Source organism: Danio rerio, chromosome 5 (genome assembly GCF_049306965.1).
Source record: "Danio rerio strain Tuebingen ecotype United States chromosome 5, GRCz12tu, whole genome shotgun sequence".
Taxonomy (NCBI): Eukaryota; Metazoa; Chordata; class Actinopteri; order Cypriniformes; family Danionidae; genus Danio; species Danio rerio.
Genome location: NC_133180.1, coordinates 60538115 through 60558020, shown reverse-complemented (window position 1 = coordinate 60558020; position 19906 = coordinate 60538115). Strand labels below are relative to the sequence as shown.

The 19906-nt window shown below is 40.9% G+C and overlaps 1 protein-coding gene across 1 annotated transcript in view; it reads right to left on the bottom strand.

Moving 5' to 3' along the window:
• The window catches only part of tmc2a (transmembrane channel-like 2a), a 30413-nt gene extending 10841 nt beyond the window's left edge, over nt 1–19572 (bottom strand). Inside the window, 10 exon segments of the mRNA NM_001302237.1 lie at nt 102–249; nt 1001–1143; nt 2003–2101; nt 2194–2300; nt 2479–2560; nt 2732–2822; nt 15541–15690; nt 18556–18904; nt 19281–19319; nt 19462–19572. Of these exon segments, the coding sequence (NP_001289166.1) occupies nt 102–249; nt 1001–1143; nt 2003–2101; nt 2194–2300; nt 2479–2560; nt 2732–2822; nt 15541–15690; nt 18556–18904; nt 19281–19319; nt 19462–19501 (1248 nt within the window). The 5' untranslated portion in view covers nt 19502–19572.
• Between the last annotated feature and the right edge of the window lie 334 nt (nt 19573–19906).

Genomic DNA, 19906 nt, shown 5'->3' with positions numbered 1-19906 from the left:
ATGTCTGAAATAACCACAACACTGTGAAAAAAACTGCTGTGGTCAGCACACATACATGAACACCTACCCAATCATTTCCACAAATGCACATAAGCACATACTTTGAAGCTGGTGGTGATGGAGGCGTATTTATTGTCAGCTGTCTCAGCGTTCCCAATAAGATAATCCCAGCTGGTGAACATCTTCCAGGCAAAGGTGAACTCATTGTCTTCTCCGTCCCCTCCCCCCACATCTGCGTTTTTAGCCATCCTAACAGCGAGAGTGGACTTTATTCAACACTTGTAGAGAATCCATTCTCGCCGGCAGGATAACAGAAGCGCAATTTCCAATTGCATTCAAAATAACAACAAGGGTTTAATAATACTAATAAATCACACAATCGTACTGCTATGCTGACTGGAGTGAAGATTTCATTTTAAAGGTGAGGTGTTTATAAAAGAGTAGACTTACAATGTCTGCTGTCCCGATTTGAGCTAAAGAGATGAACGTAGACTGATTTGAACACTTCGAAAACATTATATGAGCATCATTGTTCAAAATAAAATAGTCTCTCCTAATTTCAATGGGTGGAAGGGAAGATTGTTATTATCATAGAGCAAGCTACTTTTATGTGTTCAAAATTGTGAATATCTGTCCAGTTCACTGACTTTACTTTTTGTAATTAAAAAATTCAAACTTTATTTGTTGTTACTATGAAGTAGAAGCAGGTTGAAAACACCATTAAGCTTATTTCCAGTAATTAAACACTTCACCTTTAAAATCAAGTATGTATTATGTTTTCTGTATCAGCTGTCTAATACAATCACACAATTAATCGGTTTAATTATCTCGGATATAGAATCAAAGACAATTAACTGTTTTCTACCTATAAAACCTTTTGTCACTGAGGGACAACAATTATGCTCTTTTTTACAGGCATAGAAATTCATAATCACATATTTCTCAAGAACATTTCATGTCATTGCTACAACATCTAGCAATGAATGAAAGAGGGACTCACGTTCTGATCACAACCATGAGGCTATACCCGAAGGTCCCAATGCCCACCATGAGGTAGGACAGAGGGAGACGAAACTTCAGGAAGCCAATGGTTCTCTGGTTATTATAGTAGCCATAGAAAAGTACTGAGTACTTGCAGTAACCCTGTTAAACAGAAGGCATCAAAAAGAGTTATGGATAAACATGTATTTATGTTAAGACACTAAGAAATATGGCATACACTGTGTAACTCTCCAATTCTTTCAAGCAGTTTTCAAAGAAAATAAGCATATATACACAGGGTCAAAAGTTTGAGACTGACGAAAAAAAGTCCAATTTAAACCCATAAGTAAACTGAAAATCTTATTTGAAAGCCAGCATATTGACCTTATTCTCCGCAGACGAGCGGGCGCTGCCATTTGAATCTTTTTGGCACGAGATTTCCGGTCTCATTCACTTCCATTCATTTTTAGACATTAAAAACTGCTCGTTTCGCTGTTTGATGTTGCAAACTGATATTTTCTTGTTATATTATTCTACATAGTCTATATAGTCATGCAAACATTTGTTTGTAGAGCAAGTAGTTTAACCGTTTTTTGCCGTTTATTATTCTTTGTCATTTCTCCCATAGGCGACTGAAACGGATGTTCTAAGACAATCGCGAAAACAGGCGCACTTCCGCATTTTAGAATAAGGTCAATAAAGCAAATGAAATATTTCATATTCTGATTTTCTTGCTTCGTTGGTCACCAATGAAGTAAGTAAAATTGGAAAACTAATTATCTAAAAAATGGTGCAGTGAAGCATAAGATATTTGTTGGATTCTTAAAACATGTTGGAGAAATGAATCATAAGATGTTAGTACAACTTGTAGAGCTCATGCATCTTGAGTGCTGTTGTCAAAAAGATTACCAAAAAAAAAAAAAAAGGCAAAGAACATTCATATTACACTGTGACTTTTCACTTTCAATTGCGGTCTCATACTTTTAGACCCCATTATATCATACATATTTGCTTATCTTACATTGAAATCCGTAAGAACAGAATAGTCCATTGCAGTATCTTGGTCTTCTCTCGGCACAGTTTTCCGAGGAATGGACCCATATGGAAGTCCCATGAGAACCTTGTTTGAAATGTTCATATGTTTAAATATACTGTAAGCAAAACAGCATCATTTAATTGTTGGGTACAGGGGAAAAAAGACAATACACTTACCTCTGGTATCACAACCAGGCCAAAAGTTAAGCTGAAGAGGACCAAGTTCATGCCATACATCCAACGGAGGAAAATAAAGTATGAAGCAACAGAGGAGCCAAAGTGACCTACAAATCGATGAAACATTGCCAAGGCTCAAAATACAGAATTACTTGCAACATTTATATATGATTCTATTTCTGTACAGCTTATAGAAATCATTCTCTATCTTTAGTAAGACATTTGAAGTAATGTGCAGAATTCCTGTGTGCAATATGAGTGAGTGGAAAATGCTTTAGTACATACTCTCAACTTCCTTTATTTTCCGCTCCCATGGGATGCAAGCCGTTCTAAAATTTTCAAAATCCCTTTTAAACTTTATCCATTTCTATATGATGAGACACAAAGCATGCCAGGAAAATTAGAATGTTGCAAGGTATTAGATTTTTACATTTTTCAAGAAAACACGAGTGGTGTTTTCGATCTGTTAAAACAGGATTGTTTTGTTTTCAACAGAAATAATAACAATTGCAAAATGCTGAGATTTACATATTCTTACCTTCATCATCATAACTTTGTAGGCATACAGCTTTCTGCCTTTCCCTTTGCCCAAAGCACCTTCAAATTTATCCACAAACTGCTGAGCCTCTCTAGACACAAAGAACATGGAAATGGGATGAAAAACTTTTAAAGATAAAAATGGCACCTCCAAGACTTAAATAGAACTGCAAAAAAGATATATATATATATATATATATATATATATATATATATATATATATATATATATATATATATATATATATATATATTATTAATAATAACAACAATAATAGTAATAATAACAAGAAGAAGAAGAACGGATCATAGATTATAATTATTATTTCTTTTTATTACAATACTCAATACGCAATATGGAAACAGATATGATGTCAAACATTTGTTTACCAGCTATCATCCTGATCATCCAAAACTAAAACCTATCAGTTACAGAACATTTAAAAGGGCCCATATTTTACCCCTTTTTCAAGATTTAGGAGAAGTCTTTTTTTGTCTGTAAAGTTTCATCTTAAAACACCCTCAAATGTAAAGTTTGTGAGAAATGCTACATCAAGAACTTTCCCAATGGTTGTTTGATGTATTGGTAGTGGAGTTAATTGAAGCTTTTCTGCCACAATGTGTCACACACAAAGTCATTACAAAGTTCACACACACACACACACACACACACACGCACACACACACACACACACACACACACACACACACACACACACACACACACACACACACACACACAGAGAGAGAGAGAGAGAGAGAGAGCCCACATTTAACTTGCACTGTTTTGCATGGTAAATATCACAGGACACATGTTAATATCCACTGCTGTATTGATATTTGTAATGTTAATGTACACAATAAAGAGTCTTCTTTTATAATTGTACTGACATGTGGCTGTGGTGATAAAGACGGTAAAATCGCTGTAATTCATTACAAACATGCAGTTTTAAACTTGTAAAACTCATTCTTTTTCACTTTTGATGATGATTGATGATCACAGAGGGCTTAACAGAACTTTTAATCCCAGTTGCTTTGCACACATCCTGTCTTGTTGATATAAAATATTCTCATTGCTACAGAGACATGTTAATTTGCAGCTGTCAATTTGGTAAGCAGGGAAACCACACTCTTATCTCACATTACGATAGGCCTCAAAATGGGAGGAATTTGGATCCTATTTTACAGTCAAAATTTAAAAGAAGAGACTTATTGTATTTATATCACCCCAATATGACTGTGGACACACTATACATACACACAGTTCTATCCAAATAGCTTCCAAACAATGATTTTCATCCTAGGTGCCCTTTAAGCTGAGGAGAAGGAGTGTAGCTAGGACCCCAGAGCAACAATGGGGCATGTGCACTTGAGGGTAAATGTCCAAATTCACTTTTGTTATATTTTGCCATTCCTTGTAAGAGCAAGTTGCATTTTTTAAGGGATCTCCAATCCTTTAGATGACACCAAGAATCCTCATTAATCTATAAGCAATATCACCACATGGGCTCAGGACTGCTTTGGCAAAGCTTTATCAAGTACCACATTACATAGTTACAGCCACAAATGCCAGTGAAAACTGTACTGTGCCAAAAGAAAGCCCAATGTTAACACTGTCCAGAAGCGCCATTAACTTCTTTAAGCTCAAAGGCATCTGGGAAGGACCATCACAAAGTGGACCATCACAAAGTGGAAACATGAACTGTGGTCAGATGAATCACTATTTCAGGTATAAGTCATTTCTATTTATATTAATTTATCACTTCTTTATATTTACATTCCAAACCCTTCCAAGCTGGCTTTTATTAAACCTCTTATTTAGAAACCACAACTTGATCCCAGTAACTTAGCTAATTATAGGCCTATTTAAAATTATTTAAAAAATGATTTCTGTCCGATTATGCCCCTTTTCATAGATGAACAATGTTTTTAAAGTGTTTCAGTCAGATTTCAGGCCTCATCACAGTACGGAAACGGCTTTAGCAAAAATAAGCAAGTTTTACTTGACCTCAAAGTTGCAGTTGACACTCGATCATGATATTCTTATAGACACCTTATATTTTATGTGTGTCCAGGGACAAGCTTTACAATGGTTTGAGTCAAACTTAACTGACCATTACCAGTTTGTTAATATGAAGGGACAGCTTTCACAAGTCAGGCCAATGAAACATGGAGTGCCTCAAGATTTAGTCCTTGTTGGTTACAATATACATGCTACCCCTGGGAAACATTATAGGAAGACACAGGATCAGCTTTCACTGCTATGCAGATGATGCTCAATTATATATTTCAACAAAACCTGATGAAACATCTGAACTGTTTAAGCTAACTGAGTATATGAAATATGTAAAAAAAAAAAGGGATGACAAACAATTTACTTTTTTAAATTCAGACAAAATAGAAGTTTTATTTATTGGGCCAAAATTGTGGATACAACAGATCTCACAACTCAACCTTCAATTAAAGAGATACAATATGTACCAGTCTAAGCTCTACTGTAAAAGATCTGGGTGCCATATTAAACACAATAATATAAACAAAAAGCTTAATAGTCTTCAATTTAACCTAGTGAAACTTGCAGAAAATCTGTAAATAGTCTAGTTGCTGTTTGTTTAACCCACATTCTTCGTAAGTAATAAACCTAAAACAAGGTAATTCAACCATTCATGAATTTACTTTGCAATTCTGAGCACTCGCTGCTAGTAACAGTTGGAATCAAGTGGCCCTCCTCTTTGCTTACCGAAAAGGTTTAAAGCCCCTGATCCGTAAACAGATGGTAATTTATGATGACAACGCCAACCTTGAAAGCTTTATTAAAACACATCAGAGTCTTTATTAAGACACATCAGTGTCACAGCACCTCTCGGCCTGTCCCTTCTCTTTATTTGTTTACCCTGTTTCACCCACTATAGCTCCATCACCACCACAGGACACAGAAGAGCACAGGATTACTGATGCTTATTGTCTGGAATCTGCCGAATGGTTGCGACGGATCCGTAATCGACTTTGCCTCTACTGTGGAGAATCTCATCTCGGCTTGCCATGTCCGCCCGCCTCGACTGATGATGAGTAAAGTTACTCTAAATCTATCCCAAATACCATATATACAAGCTCAATTCTTGTATCATCCTCATACATGTCCTGGTGAATTCTGGAGTGGCTGGTAACTGGTAACATTTCCTCAAACTTTATCGTCAAACATCATATCCCCAATAGTACGTAACAAAACTCAATATAAAATAACCACCATACAAGACTTATCATTGGGCAATGGCAAAATCTCCCGACGCACCAAGGAAGTAGTCATTCAGTCTTAGCATCAACAAGAAAAGTTAATCCTACTCATTCTTTCTCAAGCCAACGTTGATGTCATCCTGGGCAGGCTGTGGCTTGCACAACATCAACCCAATATAAATTGGAGCACCGGTGAGAACATAGGATGTAGTTCAGCCTGTATGACCAATGGTCACATTACTCCCCGTACTGTTCACACTCTGAATTGGAACTACCTTTCAGTCCACTCCATCACCATAGAAACTTCTCCTCACTCTTCAACCATCTCCATTCCATCCATCTACACTCCCCACCTCGACGTTTTCAGCAAGGAACGAGCCACACAGTTACCCCCACATCGGTCCTGGGGCTGTAGTAGCGACCTGCTGCCTAACGCCAAACTACCGCATGGAAGGATTTATCCCCTCTCCCGTCCTGAGCACAAGGCGATGTAAGATTACATAGTCAATGCCATCAACCTCCCCAGCCATGTCCAGCTTCTTCTTTGTCGCTAAGAAAAATGGAGGACTGAGATCCTGAATAGATTACAGAGTTTTGAACACTGCCACAGTCAAATTCCCTTACCCCTTTTCTCTGGTCCTGGCCACTCTGGAAAAGCTCTGTGAGATACAAATATTCAGCAAGCCTGACCTCCGAAGCACATAAAATCTCATCCGTATCCGGGAAGGGGATGAGTGGAAAACGGCTTTCATCACTTCCTCCGGTCACTATGAGAACCAGGTAATGCCCTTTGGCCTAGCTAACAGTCCCTCCATATTCCAAAGCTTTATGAATGAGAGCTTCAGGGACTTCCCCCATCGTTTCGCCAAAGACAGCATCTTAATCTACTCCCATAATCTAGCAGAACACCAGTCTCATGTCCAGAAAATCCTCCAATGTCTCAGAGAGAACCATCTATTTTTGAAAGCTGAAAAATGTGAATTCCATCAACCCTCGATCTCCTTCCTCGAGTATGTGATCTTCGCTGAGAGTGTCAGCATGGAGAGAGGTAAAATGGACGCTGTCTTCCAGTGGGAGGAACCCAAGACCCTAAAAGAGTGTTAAAGGTGTCTTGGGTTCGCCAACTTTTACTGATGTTTCATTAAGAACTATAGTATTCTCTCAGTTCCATTAACCTCCATTAACCTCCCTTCTCAAAGGCGTTCGCTCACCAGGACCCCTGAAACACGCCAAGCCTTTTTTAACACTTAAAAGTCGTGTTTAGTACTGAACCTGTTCTTCACCATCCAGATCCCACACAACCCTTCATAGTGGAGGTCGATGCGACTGATGCTAGAGTTGGTGCTATTCTCTCCCAGTGGTCTGGTGAACCCCAAACCTTCCATCCATGTGTGTACTATTCACAGAAATTGACACCTGTGAAGCAAAACCACAAAAACCTACAGTATCTCTGTGACACCAAAGGCCTGAACACTTGCCAAGCTCGCTGGTCTCTGTTCTTTGTGTGGTTCAACTTTTACATAACCTATCAACCTGGTCATGAGAACGTTAAGGCCAATGAAATCTTCCGAATGTATTGACCAGAGCCTACTACCAACACTCCCGAACTTGTCCTACCTTCTACAGTCTTCCTTGCTTCCATACTATGGCCGTTAGATGAAGAAGTCTGTGATGCCACTGCTGAGGAACCAGCATCCCCCGAACTGCCTCCTGGCCTTATGTATGTCTCTACCAGATGCAGTGTTTCACTCCTAGGTGGTGCTCACACCTCCCTCGAATCAGGACACCTTGGCAACAGGCAAACCCTCTTGCTCCTCTGGCATAGGTACTGGTGGCCCAATATGACCAGGGACATCACCCAGTATGTCCAGGGTTGCTCGGTCTGTCCCACCACACCTCGCTGTCTGTCCGAGGAAAACTACAGCTGATACCTTTTCCCCGCTGACCCTGAACCCACTTAGGAGTGGACTTTGCCACTGATCTGCCCCATCACAAGGGTATACTACCATTCTAGTAGTATCAGATCGTTTTTCTAAGTCATACAAACTAATCCCTCTGAAAGTTCTCTCAACAACTCTCGAAACGGCCAGAGCCCTCTTACACCATGTATTGGGGAACTACAGGGTCCCCGAGGACATCGTATTTGATTGGGATCTACAGTTCACATCCAGGGTCTGGCGGCTTTCTTTCGGCTCCTGGGCACCACTGTCAGCCTATCCTAGCTGCCATCCACAGACAAATTGTCAGACTGATCGTAAAATCCAAGAGATTTTCTAATACCTTTGAACGCACTGCAACCAACATCAGAATACCTGGAGCCAGTATCTCAGTCAATCCACCATGGGCCACCAGATACCCACCTTCCCTGTTCTCATGGTCCGCAAGACCTCGGAAGTGCCCACGGTGGAAAGGGAAAGCGAAAAGGGGTTGGAAACTTAGCTTATGTTTTTCTCCGGCAGGCAGTACAGAGGTATACTAATGCTGCCAATCGTTGTTGCCTACCCAATCCCATTTATCTGCAGAAGACAGGGTATGGCTTTCCACCAGGGACATCCACCTCCATCTCCTGAGTCCCTGCTACAAAGGACCGTTCACCATATACTTCCAGATCAACCCAGTAACCTTTTGTCTCAAACTACCTCCTCACTATTGCACCCACCTTTCACATTTCCTTGCTCAAACCCTACTCTGACCCTGTTTTTCCTCCCTCTACAGACCCAGAATCACCCACCCTCCCAACCAAGCTGAAATCATCGCAGACAACATCTACCAAGTCAAAGAGATTCTCGACTCCTGGTGGCAGAACGGCCGACTACAGTATCTAGTCAAATGGGAAGGGTTTGATCCTGAGAAGAGGTCATGGACACCCTGAGATGACATACTAGATCCTACTCTTCTATTCCAACACTAGCATCCAGATTGCTCTGCTCCTCGAGGACGTGATCGTCTCCGCCGCCAGTCAAGGGTGAATGAAGTCACCTGTGGAGGGGGTGGGGGTTGGGGTACTGTCACATCCTCAGCTCGTTCCTGCTGCTCCAATCATCACTCTTCCTCACTATCTCGTTCCTGCAGCTCCAATCATCACTTTCCCTCACCAGCCACCTCTCACCACACCTGTGCATAATCACCCGAGTACTAATTACACACACATGCACCAACAACAGACACACACTCTCAGTTCAAAACTAGATTAAAGACCTATCTATTTAGTAAAATATAAATACAACAGTGCTTAATCTCTGAGCAAATGTGTTGCCTCTCCTTTTTGTTTGTTTGGGGCAGTGTTTGGGGGTTTGATTTGGGTTGTTGTTTGATTGCGTACTGAAGAGGAGGGGGCATGTGCTCACAGGTTGAGCCCTGCCTGTGCCCAAGCCTGAAACAACATGGAGCTGAATGAACTAGCAAAAAACATTTGTGTTGCACCTAGTGCTGCATTGCACTAGGTGTATGATATTGTTTGTTTCCTAACAAAACTCTACATTCTCTCAGTCTATGTTTTATGTTTTTCTGGAACTGATGATGGTGGCAATACTTTGCCAGCTTATGAAAATTACAGTCTGTCAACAATAGTTCAACCAAACAACCGACGGGGAAGGGCAGAGCAGCTGCAGGGCAGACCTACAGGCCAGTGAGGGTAACAAGGAGGATAAGGGTGTCAAAACTTTTTCTAGCAGTGACAGTCACAGCAGGATAATGTTTTTAATGTTTTACAAGAATATATATAGAATCTATTTCTAGTGCTGGTGAAGTTTAAATTCAAACTGAAATTCTGTCATCTGAGAGCAGCCAGTACCATACAGCAGATTATAAATTGTTTTGTTGGCAGGTTGTACAGCTCTGACAGTAAAAATAATTTGTTTGGTGTTTTGCTACGTGATACCTGGAAGCCATGTGTGGCGAGTCATCCAAGTCCTAGTCGCCATGATCCGCAATGTACACCAGCTGCACAATCCTCAATCAGCCACACCTGTCGCTCACGAAGCCAAGAAGGAGTGACGTCATGGATGAGGTAATACGCCACCTGATGGAGCTATCCATCTGTCAGCAGCTGTTTACGGAGCAGTTAGCCAGCAGACAAGAGAAAATGGAACAGAAAATTTTCCAGCTCGCTAAACCCGTTCCACTTCCGGAATCGCGAGCAGCCGCTCAGCCGATGATGACAAAACTCAGCGACCTGGAAGATATTGATGCTTACCTGCATACTTTGAAATAATAGCTTTAAGGGTGAAATGGCCAAAAAAGGAGTGGGCCTGTACATTAGCTCCATATTTAACTGGGGAGCCACAGCGGGCATATTATTCTCTAGAATCATCAAAAAAATGAAGATTATAAGGCACTTAAGAGCGAAATATTAGGCCAGGTAGGGCTGTCATCAGTATGTGCAGCACAACAATTTACTGGTTAAAAAAGGATGACAACATGGATGACAACACACCCATTCATACTCGAGCAGCCCATCTTACACGTCTAGCCCGCTTGTGGCTCCTAGGGGGAAACCCCACAGTTGCTGAGAAAGTATTTATTGAGCGCCTGCTCCGCGGACTCCCAAGACTAACCTGTGTTCTGGTTAGTATGAGGAATCCAACATCTCTGACACAGCTGGTTAAAGCAGTGGAGCTGGCAGACTTTACCATGACCCGCCACAGTACAGGGAGAGCAACAGCCCAGCCCCGGAGGGCGACCTGGCGACCGGCAGAGGGCACCTCCAGACCAGCCAGTAGACCCATGGATCTGAACCTGGAGGATGAACCAATGCCCACCGAGCCACCTTCCCTTTCGGCACGAGCATGGCTGACCTGCTGCATTGTCCACTGAAGAGGAGCCCCAATACGCAAAGCGAAAGTGAAAGGGATAACAGTTAATGCCGTATTAGATACAGGAAGTGCCATAACACTCATATAACTAGGGACTGTGACCACTCGATGCAGTCAGAAAGCCACCATCCCCATCAAATGTGTACAAGGAGACAACAGACGAGTGCCAACACAATTGGTGACCATGGCAGCTGATACCAGCTCATGACTGTTAGAGGTCGGCGTTGTCCCGGATCTCCCTGTTCCCCTCCTACTCTGGAGAGATTGGCCAGGATTAGAGAAGCTCCTTACAGAGCAGTCAAGAAGCAACATACGTTGACGACCCCGGACTGGGGCACCAAAAGGCCAAAAACGTGTGATAGTGTAAAAATGGGCGATGAAGTGTAAAAATATTCCACCTAATGTATGTGTTCCAACAGATGACAATAGGAGGATCGTTTGGGAAAGCCCAAAGAGAGGAAGAGACTCTGCAGAACTGTTGGGTTCAAGTAAGAGTGCTTGAAGATCAAAAAAGATTGCCTGTTATTTACCTCCTCCCGCACTTCATTATACAAAATGAGCTGCTGTACTGTGTTGCAGAGTGGCGGGGTGGGAAAAAAAAGTTAGTCGTGCCCAGAAGCAAGACTGAGACTGTCCTGGAGTTGGCCCATACCCACCCAATGGCGGGACATCTGGGAGTGGCGAACACCGTCCAGAGAATCCGGGACCGATTTCACTGGCTGGGGCTTGAGGCAGCAGTACAACGGTTCTGCCAGGCTTGCCCCACCTGTCAAAAGACAAACCCCCAGCATCCTCCCTCCAGCCCACTGATCCCATTACCCATTATAGAGGTGCTCTTCTCCCAGATTGGGATGGATCTGATAGGACTGCTACCAAAATCAGCCCGGGGCCATGAACACATGCTGGTAATCCTGGATTATGCCACCAGATACCCTGAGGCTATTCCCCTATGTTAAGCCACCGCTCTGGCCATCACTGAGGAACTCTTCCTGTTCTGCAGTCGGGTAGGGACACCCTCAGTAATCATGACTGAACAGGGAACTCCCTTCAAATCCCGGCTGATGGTGGACCTCTGCCGACAACTCAAAACGAAACAGCTGCGGATGTCCGTTTATCACCCTCAAACAGATGGCCTAGTGGAGCGGTTTAACCAGACGCTGAAATGGATGCTCCGCCAAGGATGGGTCCCGTACAAGTTGTTTGGCATTCAGGAATTCCCCCAGCCCTCCTCAGGTTTCACACCTTTTGAATTACTTTTCGGATGACAGCCCTGCTGACTCCTGGATTTCGCCCGACAGGCCTGGGAACAGGATCCGGCCCCTCAAAGAACAGTCATTGAGCACGTACGGGACATGAGAGCACGGATAGATCAAGTAATGGCCCTTGTCCGAGAGCACCTCAGCAAAGCCCAGCACGCCCAACAATGCCTCTATGACTGACTGACCCAAGCCAGGGAGTTCCAACCAGGGGATAAGGTAATGCTACTCCTACCAACCACAAACTGCAAGTTTCTGGCATCTTGGAAAGGACCATATGAGGTGATGGAACAGGTCGGTCCGGTCAATTACCGCGCCTGTCAGCTGGGACGCCACCGGGAGGAGCAACTAAACCACATTAACTTAGCTTGTGGCCTTCACAAAGAGCCATGAACCCATTGTTCATATGGGAGAGCAATTGTCGGTCACTCAAAAGATGGAGCTACAAGCCCTGGTCAGTCAGTTCCAGAATGTGTTCTGTGAAATGCCTGGGGGCACCTCCATCATCCAACACGACATCAGCACCACCCCAGGGGTAGTTGTGCTGCAGCGACCTTACGGGGTTCAGGAGGCTCACCGGCTGGCCATTGTAATGGAAATCCAGAAGATGTTGAAATTTAGGGTCATCGAACCATCACGTAGCCCGTGGTCCAGCCCGATCGTGATGGTCCCAAAATCTGATGGTACCCTCCGCTTCTGGACTTTTGGAGGCTCAGTGAAACATCTAGCTTTGATGGGTACCCAATGCCTTGGTTGGATGAACTGCTCGATCGGCTCGGTGGAGCCCAATTCATCAGCACTCTCGACCTTACAAAAGGATACTGGCAGGTACCACTGTCACCAGCTGCCAAAGAAAAAACTGCCTTCTTGACCCCGGGGTGGCCACTGGCAGTACCGCGTCCCTCCCTTCGGGCTCCACTGGGCCCTGGTAACGTTTCAGTGTATGATGGATATCTTGCTTTGTCCCCATCAGGACTACACAGCAGCATACCTGGACGACGACGCCATCCACTCAAGCACTTGGGAAGACCATCTTACCCGTCTGTGGAGGGTGCTGTTGGAGTTACGTCAGGCAGGACTTTTTTGGGGTTAGCGGGCTACTATCAATGTTTTATCCCCAATTTTTTATCCAAAGCCAGCCCACTGACAGGAGCTGCTGGAGAAAGTCCTCTAGACCCCAGCAGCGGAAAAGGCATTCCTGGAGATGAAGCAGATTCTGTCCTCCTCCCCGGTACTTCATGCCCCTAACTTCAGCTGCCCCTTTGTCCTCCAGATCAACGCTTCCGACTCAGGCCTGGGAGCAGTCCTCTCCCAGGTCCATGAGGGAGAGGAACATCTGGTTGTCTATGTGAGTCGAAAGCTTAACCCTGCAGAACAGAAGTATGTGGCCGTCGAAAAGGAGGCCCTAGCCATTAAGTGGGCAGTCTGAGAGCTAAGCTACTTCCTGTTAGGATGATCATTTACACTGGTTACTGATCATGCCCCGCTTCAGTGGATGGCCAAAGCAAAGGATACTAATGCTCGGGTCACGAGATGGTTTCTAGCACTCCAGGACTTCCACTTTGTAGTAAGACATTGGGCTGGGGCCTCCCATGGGAACGCAGTTGGCCTTTCAAGTATGTGGTCTGGATGGACAGGTCTGTCAAAACACCCCACCCCCCCCAATCCTAACCTCTCCTCTTGTCATCAGCAGGAAGACTTCCCGAACCAGGACGATGCTTGGCAAGTCATCCAATTCCCTGTCGCCATGGTCCTTAATGTACACCAGCTGCATTATCCTCAAGCCCAATCAGCCACACCGGTCGCTCATGAAGAGAGAGAGATATAACAAGCTAGTGAGTGCATTCTGACAAGAAATCTCCATGCTAACTATTCTTTGTTTCCTCGCAGAATCAAGTGGCTGATTGGAGCTCACCCCCACTGCTACCCTTTTATGGACCCGAGAACATCACTATAATTACCACCACAAAAACATGGCACTTTCTAGGAAGCACAACGGAGACCGCACTTTTTTACATACACACTGGATTTCACTTGTAAATAAGCATTTTCCCTCTTTATCTCGCCACACGTCACTATTTAAGACCACATCCAAATCTTGTGCAGGCAAATTATTTTTGCTTTTTAACTGGGCAGAAATTTCTCAGAAAAAAAGTAGGTGACCAGAAAACTCACTATGTCCTGACTTGTCATGGAAATCTCTGTTACCTGTTCAAGCTAAAATAGATTTGCCCATCTGTTTATCAGACTGCTGGATGTGGCAAGAGAGGCATGGGAACAGCAGCCAACCAGCCATATATGGTTTGTCATGTTGAAGGCAGATCTATTACATCAATTAGCTTTAGAAGTGGATGGAACCCAAACATTACCAAGCCTAGGAAACAGTATTTACACAAAAGTTCCTACAGTGTATATTTCAAACTTAAAAGCCTGAAACTTATCAGTAACACAGCATTTAAGATGGAAAGAAATAGCTGAGCTTGGATTCTAGAGTGACACTAATGCTGTGTTTTTGTTAACTTGCAGAATTTAAGTATCTTAGATGTGCATATTAGTATCGCTCCTGTGAAAGGTTGTGCCCTTTTTTCATATCTGTCTTTTCCCTCGTGATCAGTCTACAGTCAACGTTACTGATCTTCGTCTGACTTCTTTCAAGACTCCCTCATTGCTACTTACATAAAATCTGATCCAACACCTCATTTTACCAATCCCCCTCTTCAACTTCAAGGCATTTCACTTTCTTCCGCGACTCCCCAACCCTCTTCACTTTCAGCCTCGATTGGACGTTCCAGCTCCTGACTGTAGATTTTGAGAGTGAGAGAGTGACTCAGCTCATATTTATCTTCAGCTTGCTTTGCAGAGAACAAAGATCAACCTGATGGTTGACGCTCCAATTCCCCTTTATACCAATTGGAATATGTAGGTGACCTCCACTGGTCCATGCCTCTCTCAACCTTAGTCCCTAAGCTTAGAAAGCTTAGTCCCCATTTATTCACAATCCACAATCATTATTTTTACAATCCAGAGGCAGATCAGTCAGGTCAACTATCAACTCCACCTCCCCATGTTCACCCCACCCCAACACGTTTCCCTGCTTAAACCTTTTTCTGCCACAACAAAACATACCCAGAGACACATCCTTCTTCATAGAACACTTACTGTATCAACCTTTTATCTACTATGTCAAGAAAATACTAAACTCCTTTATAGTACAGTTTATTTTTGCTTTAATGCAAAATGATATTTTTATATGGGTTTTTACAGTGTGGTGAGTCTGGGGACTACAGTGGAATAAATTAATTAATAAAAACCATTCAATAATAAATTATATTCTCATTGGAAGTTCTAAATATTGTTGTTAAAACTTTTATTTTACAGTAATTGCTTTAGAAAAACTATAAGACACTGCACTATAAGCTGCATTAAGACTTTAGTCTTAAAACGTGTGTGTTGTTACCCTTACAGATTTAGTGAATTGTTTAATCACATTTAAAATCAAGCAGTACTTGAGGACTTTAAGTCGTCTTCTCATTCGCCAGGGCTTGTTCCTGATGTTTGCTATTAATTTCTTCTTTTCCTCCACCTCCTCCATGAGTTTGGCCATTTCTCCTTCAGACATGGACTCATCCTCTTCATCTGAATCGGATTCATCACCACTGAGGAAGAGAAAATATTTTATGGATCAATGTTGAACATGAATTTCATTTTAACATAGTTGTTTTGTCTTGAAAAAAAATAAATAAATAAATATATTTATACATATATATATATATATATATTAAACATTATAGATTAAAAATACAAAGCCATGCATCTGTATCAGTCTTTTTATAATTTAAAAGTTTATGTATAATGTAGCCTTTATCCACAATCGATATCGTGAACAAAATAGGTTAAGATTCTCTGATGGGTTACTCATAAATTATGAACCTTATGATTCTATAAGTGTTTTGTGGAGTAATAAATGAGTATATAAAACCATTTCTGGAGATGTTTTTAAACTTACCGAAGTCGATAAACTACTGTGATGTGGATATCAGAGGACAATTTAAGTTAATGCAGTGTTGTTTTAGCCAATATAATATTGTTTTTTTAAGACACCTTAAAAGGATCTTTTATTGGCACCTGGCCCAAAAAATGGCAGATCCTGGAATCTACCTTTTAATGACATTAGCTTAAAACTGCGGTCACATTAGAGTTTGAGCATGCGATATTCTGTTGTGCGGCGCTACGAAAAGGGGCGGAATTAAACAAGCTTATTAGACATTTTTAAAAGCGACCGATTGCTCCATGTTTTAAATTTCTGTCCAGAGATGTCATGTTTTGATCCTCGATTGGTCTCACGCAGACAAGTGATGCAATTTCGCAGGTCAGAGTTCACCAAGCCTGAACCTTGCACCGCAGCGAAACTTGATGCATGACCCCGCGTTTCCGGTCTGACACATTCGCGTGCGTATGAATAGAAGTCTATGGAAGGAAAAGCAAAAAGTATCAATGGCTAATTCTGTGGCTCCACCCACCAATTTACGCATGACATTCCCTGTTTGAGTAACTGAGCAATAAACAAGCTATTAAATTATGCAAACTACTATACAAAAAGCACATGAAAATGCCTACACAAATATGTTTCACTTAACTCATTAACAAAATCAAAGAAATAACCACATCAGCAAGTCTAGTCTTCTAGTCTCTGTTTTCAGAGGTCGCCACAGCTAAGGTGAGCCGCCAACTATTCCAGCATATGTATTTTACGCAGTGGATGCCTTTATTTGGAAATCTATTTGGAAATTTATTTGGCCTTTATTTATCCCAGTATTTGGAAAAACACACACACACACACACACACAAACACATACACACACACACACACTACGAATAATATGACTTGATATGCTACTTTTTTACAATGGTAAAAGTGCATATTCGAAAGTGAAAACATTGAAAACGGCTCTGGGTTGTGTTTACAGTGTTTCACAGACACATTTAAGGAACTGAAGCGTATGCACATCATTAAAAACAAAACAACTTTGAAGATGAATCTCAGTGCAATCTGCCAAAACAATAAACAGCATTCAGATTTTTCCATCATGGCTTCAAAAAAATGATACTGATGAAATATATTTAAGTGAATCACTTTAGTTATCATTTCTTCATATTGGAAGTCTCCATAACAATTCTCCAAGACAATATGAGTTGAAAGTTAAATTACTATGAAAAACTGTTATCAATCATAACAATGGCCATTTACTTGCAAGCCTTTAATGACTATGTTTACTTGGACATCAGTAATCAATTTTATTGCCCTTATCTGAATAAGACAATAACATAATTAAGATGTTTACATGAGTTGCTTTTTGAATGTTCCTTTCATGATCATGATTTTATAATTCAATTAACATCATTGCGTCTCCACTCTATACACGTTTCCTCTATAGTTTTATGTAAATTCGGGTGTTTAATTTTTAATTTGGCACTTTCACTTTCTTTCGGGAACATTTCTTGCATGCCCCCATGACAAAGAGATATTGGGTGCAACTATAAACTTTGCGGTGTGTGTTTGTGGTTCTTTATCGTCTCGGTAGGTGCAGAGAATAGTGTGTAATACAGCTGTGTGTGTTGGGAATATGCTGTAGCAAAATGCGGTGAAAATCCCACACGATAGTATAAGTTAGCTTGTGATGTTTACATGTCTGTGTTGCACTTCAATAATGCCACTAAAATAAGCATACTCCATATGTCTTAATACCATTTATGTTTAGTTTGATTTTGACCTAAATAGCATTTAATTAATCAAAAATAGCTGTTTACATGGCAGACTCTTAATTAAAGTATTGTTCTAATTGCATTAAAATCGGATTATTGGTGTCCATGAAAATGTACTCAATGAGGCACGCCAAAAAAATAAAAAATAAATAATAATAATAATCTTAACCCAACCTCAAGAATTAGATATTTGAGTGTAAAAACACACAAGTGGATTTCATAAAATAGTATAAAAATCTGAAAAAAGCCAGTTCATGCCCCCTTTGTTAATTTGGCAAATGCATTTTACCAAAAGACTTGCAACAATTGTTATCAAAGCAACTCTGAAATGATTTAATGCAGTAAACAATTTTTACATTCAAATATAAAAATGTAATATAGGCTATGTTTGTGTGTGCATATATTATATAGTGGCATATGTATAAAACAAACCAAATGATCTATGCTTTTTAAATAGAGATTAACGTCATCGAATCCTAACTGTGCATGTAGAGTGGATGGGGAGACATAGTATTAAAAATGCAATGGCCTTGAATAGTTAAAATGATACTGTCTCAGTTATAGGGACATGCAGTTGTCCATATAAAACAAAACAAATATACTAAAATTGTGTAAATTTAACCAGAACATTTTAGTCCAAATAAAGACCTAGCTATATTGGGAATTTTAGAGCTTTGTCTTATGTTGTTGTACTGTCCTAATCAGCCACTGAAATCAATTGACAATCAACCTTCTGTAGTATTTGTGTTTTAGCATACCTACTGTTCTTTTTCTTCTTTTCATCTTTGTCACTGTCTTTGTCACTGTCTTTTCCTTTCCCTTTTTCATTCTTTTTTCCACCTCTCCTGCCTTTTTTGCCAGACTTCTTTTTGTCTCCATCTCCTCTCTCTCGCACATTTCCTCGTCTCCTGTTCCCAGCAGATCTCCTTTGTGGAATATCATCATCACTGTCTTCCTCATCTACTGGTGCTGGTTTCTTTTTATTGGCTGCCCGACGACCTTTGGGGGGTTTATCATCCTCATCTTCATCCTCACCATCCTCACTGGCTTTACCTCGCTTACCGCCTGCTGCTTTTTTACCACCCTTGCCTTTGGATTTCTTGTCCTCTGAGTAAAAGAGCACACATTTACAAAAGAAAATAATTCAAAAAGCTTTCTAACTGATTAATTTTGTTTAGCATTCTTTACAAAAGAAAAATGCAAGCTCTGCCACTTAAAATGTCTAAGCAATACAATAAGCAATACACTGGGACTAGGTAATAAGGAATTTCTGTACAGCAATCTTTACAAAAATGCTAGCTCTGCCACTTTAAAATGTCACCATTTATGGTTTTATAGCTGGTGGGAGAATAAGCAATACACTAGGACTAGGTTATAAGTAATATAAGCACAATACAAATTCTTGTAGAGCTACTCATTTAAAAGTAATAATAAGAATAATCAAATAAATTGACAAAATAGAGAAAAAAACATTTATTCTTACCTTCAGCACTGTCCACATCCCCATCAATTTCTATTCCCACTAAATAAAAAAGTACAGGATGGTATTGAAATGATAGGACTTTAAACAAGCTGTCACTGCAGTAATTATAACAATAATACTAATAAATGTAATAATAATAATAAAATTAGATAAAAAATTATTTAAAAAATGCATAACTCACCATCTTCCAGTTTTCTTGTTGTATCACTTTTCTTTGGCATTTTGCTGCCCTTCTGATCTTTGTTAGTCTCAGAATTTCTTCCCTTGCTCCTGTGGTCTAACAGATTACTGCACAGGTGTGCAGCTGATCTCCAGTAACTGACTCTCTATTGCCATAGCAACACCATGTGACGTCACAATTGTAATATTAAAATATTGCGATAAATGAGCTGAAAATATTGTCCAGATTATTTGACTCTGGTTATTTTAGAGAAAAAAAATATATAGATATATGCTTAACAGCATTTTAATTAAACTAAAAATGGCTCATTATTAAAATAATGAACTTACATGAAATAAAACAAATGTAGCCTCTCAAGAGAATACATTTCTGTTTCAGGAGTGTTTAAAATGAACAATAGAAAAGCATTCTAGATGACCACCGGGACGGTTTGCAACATCCATTT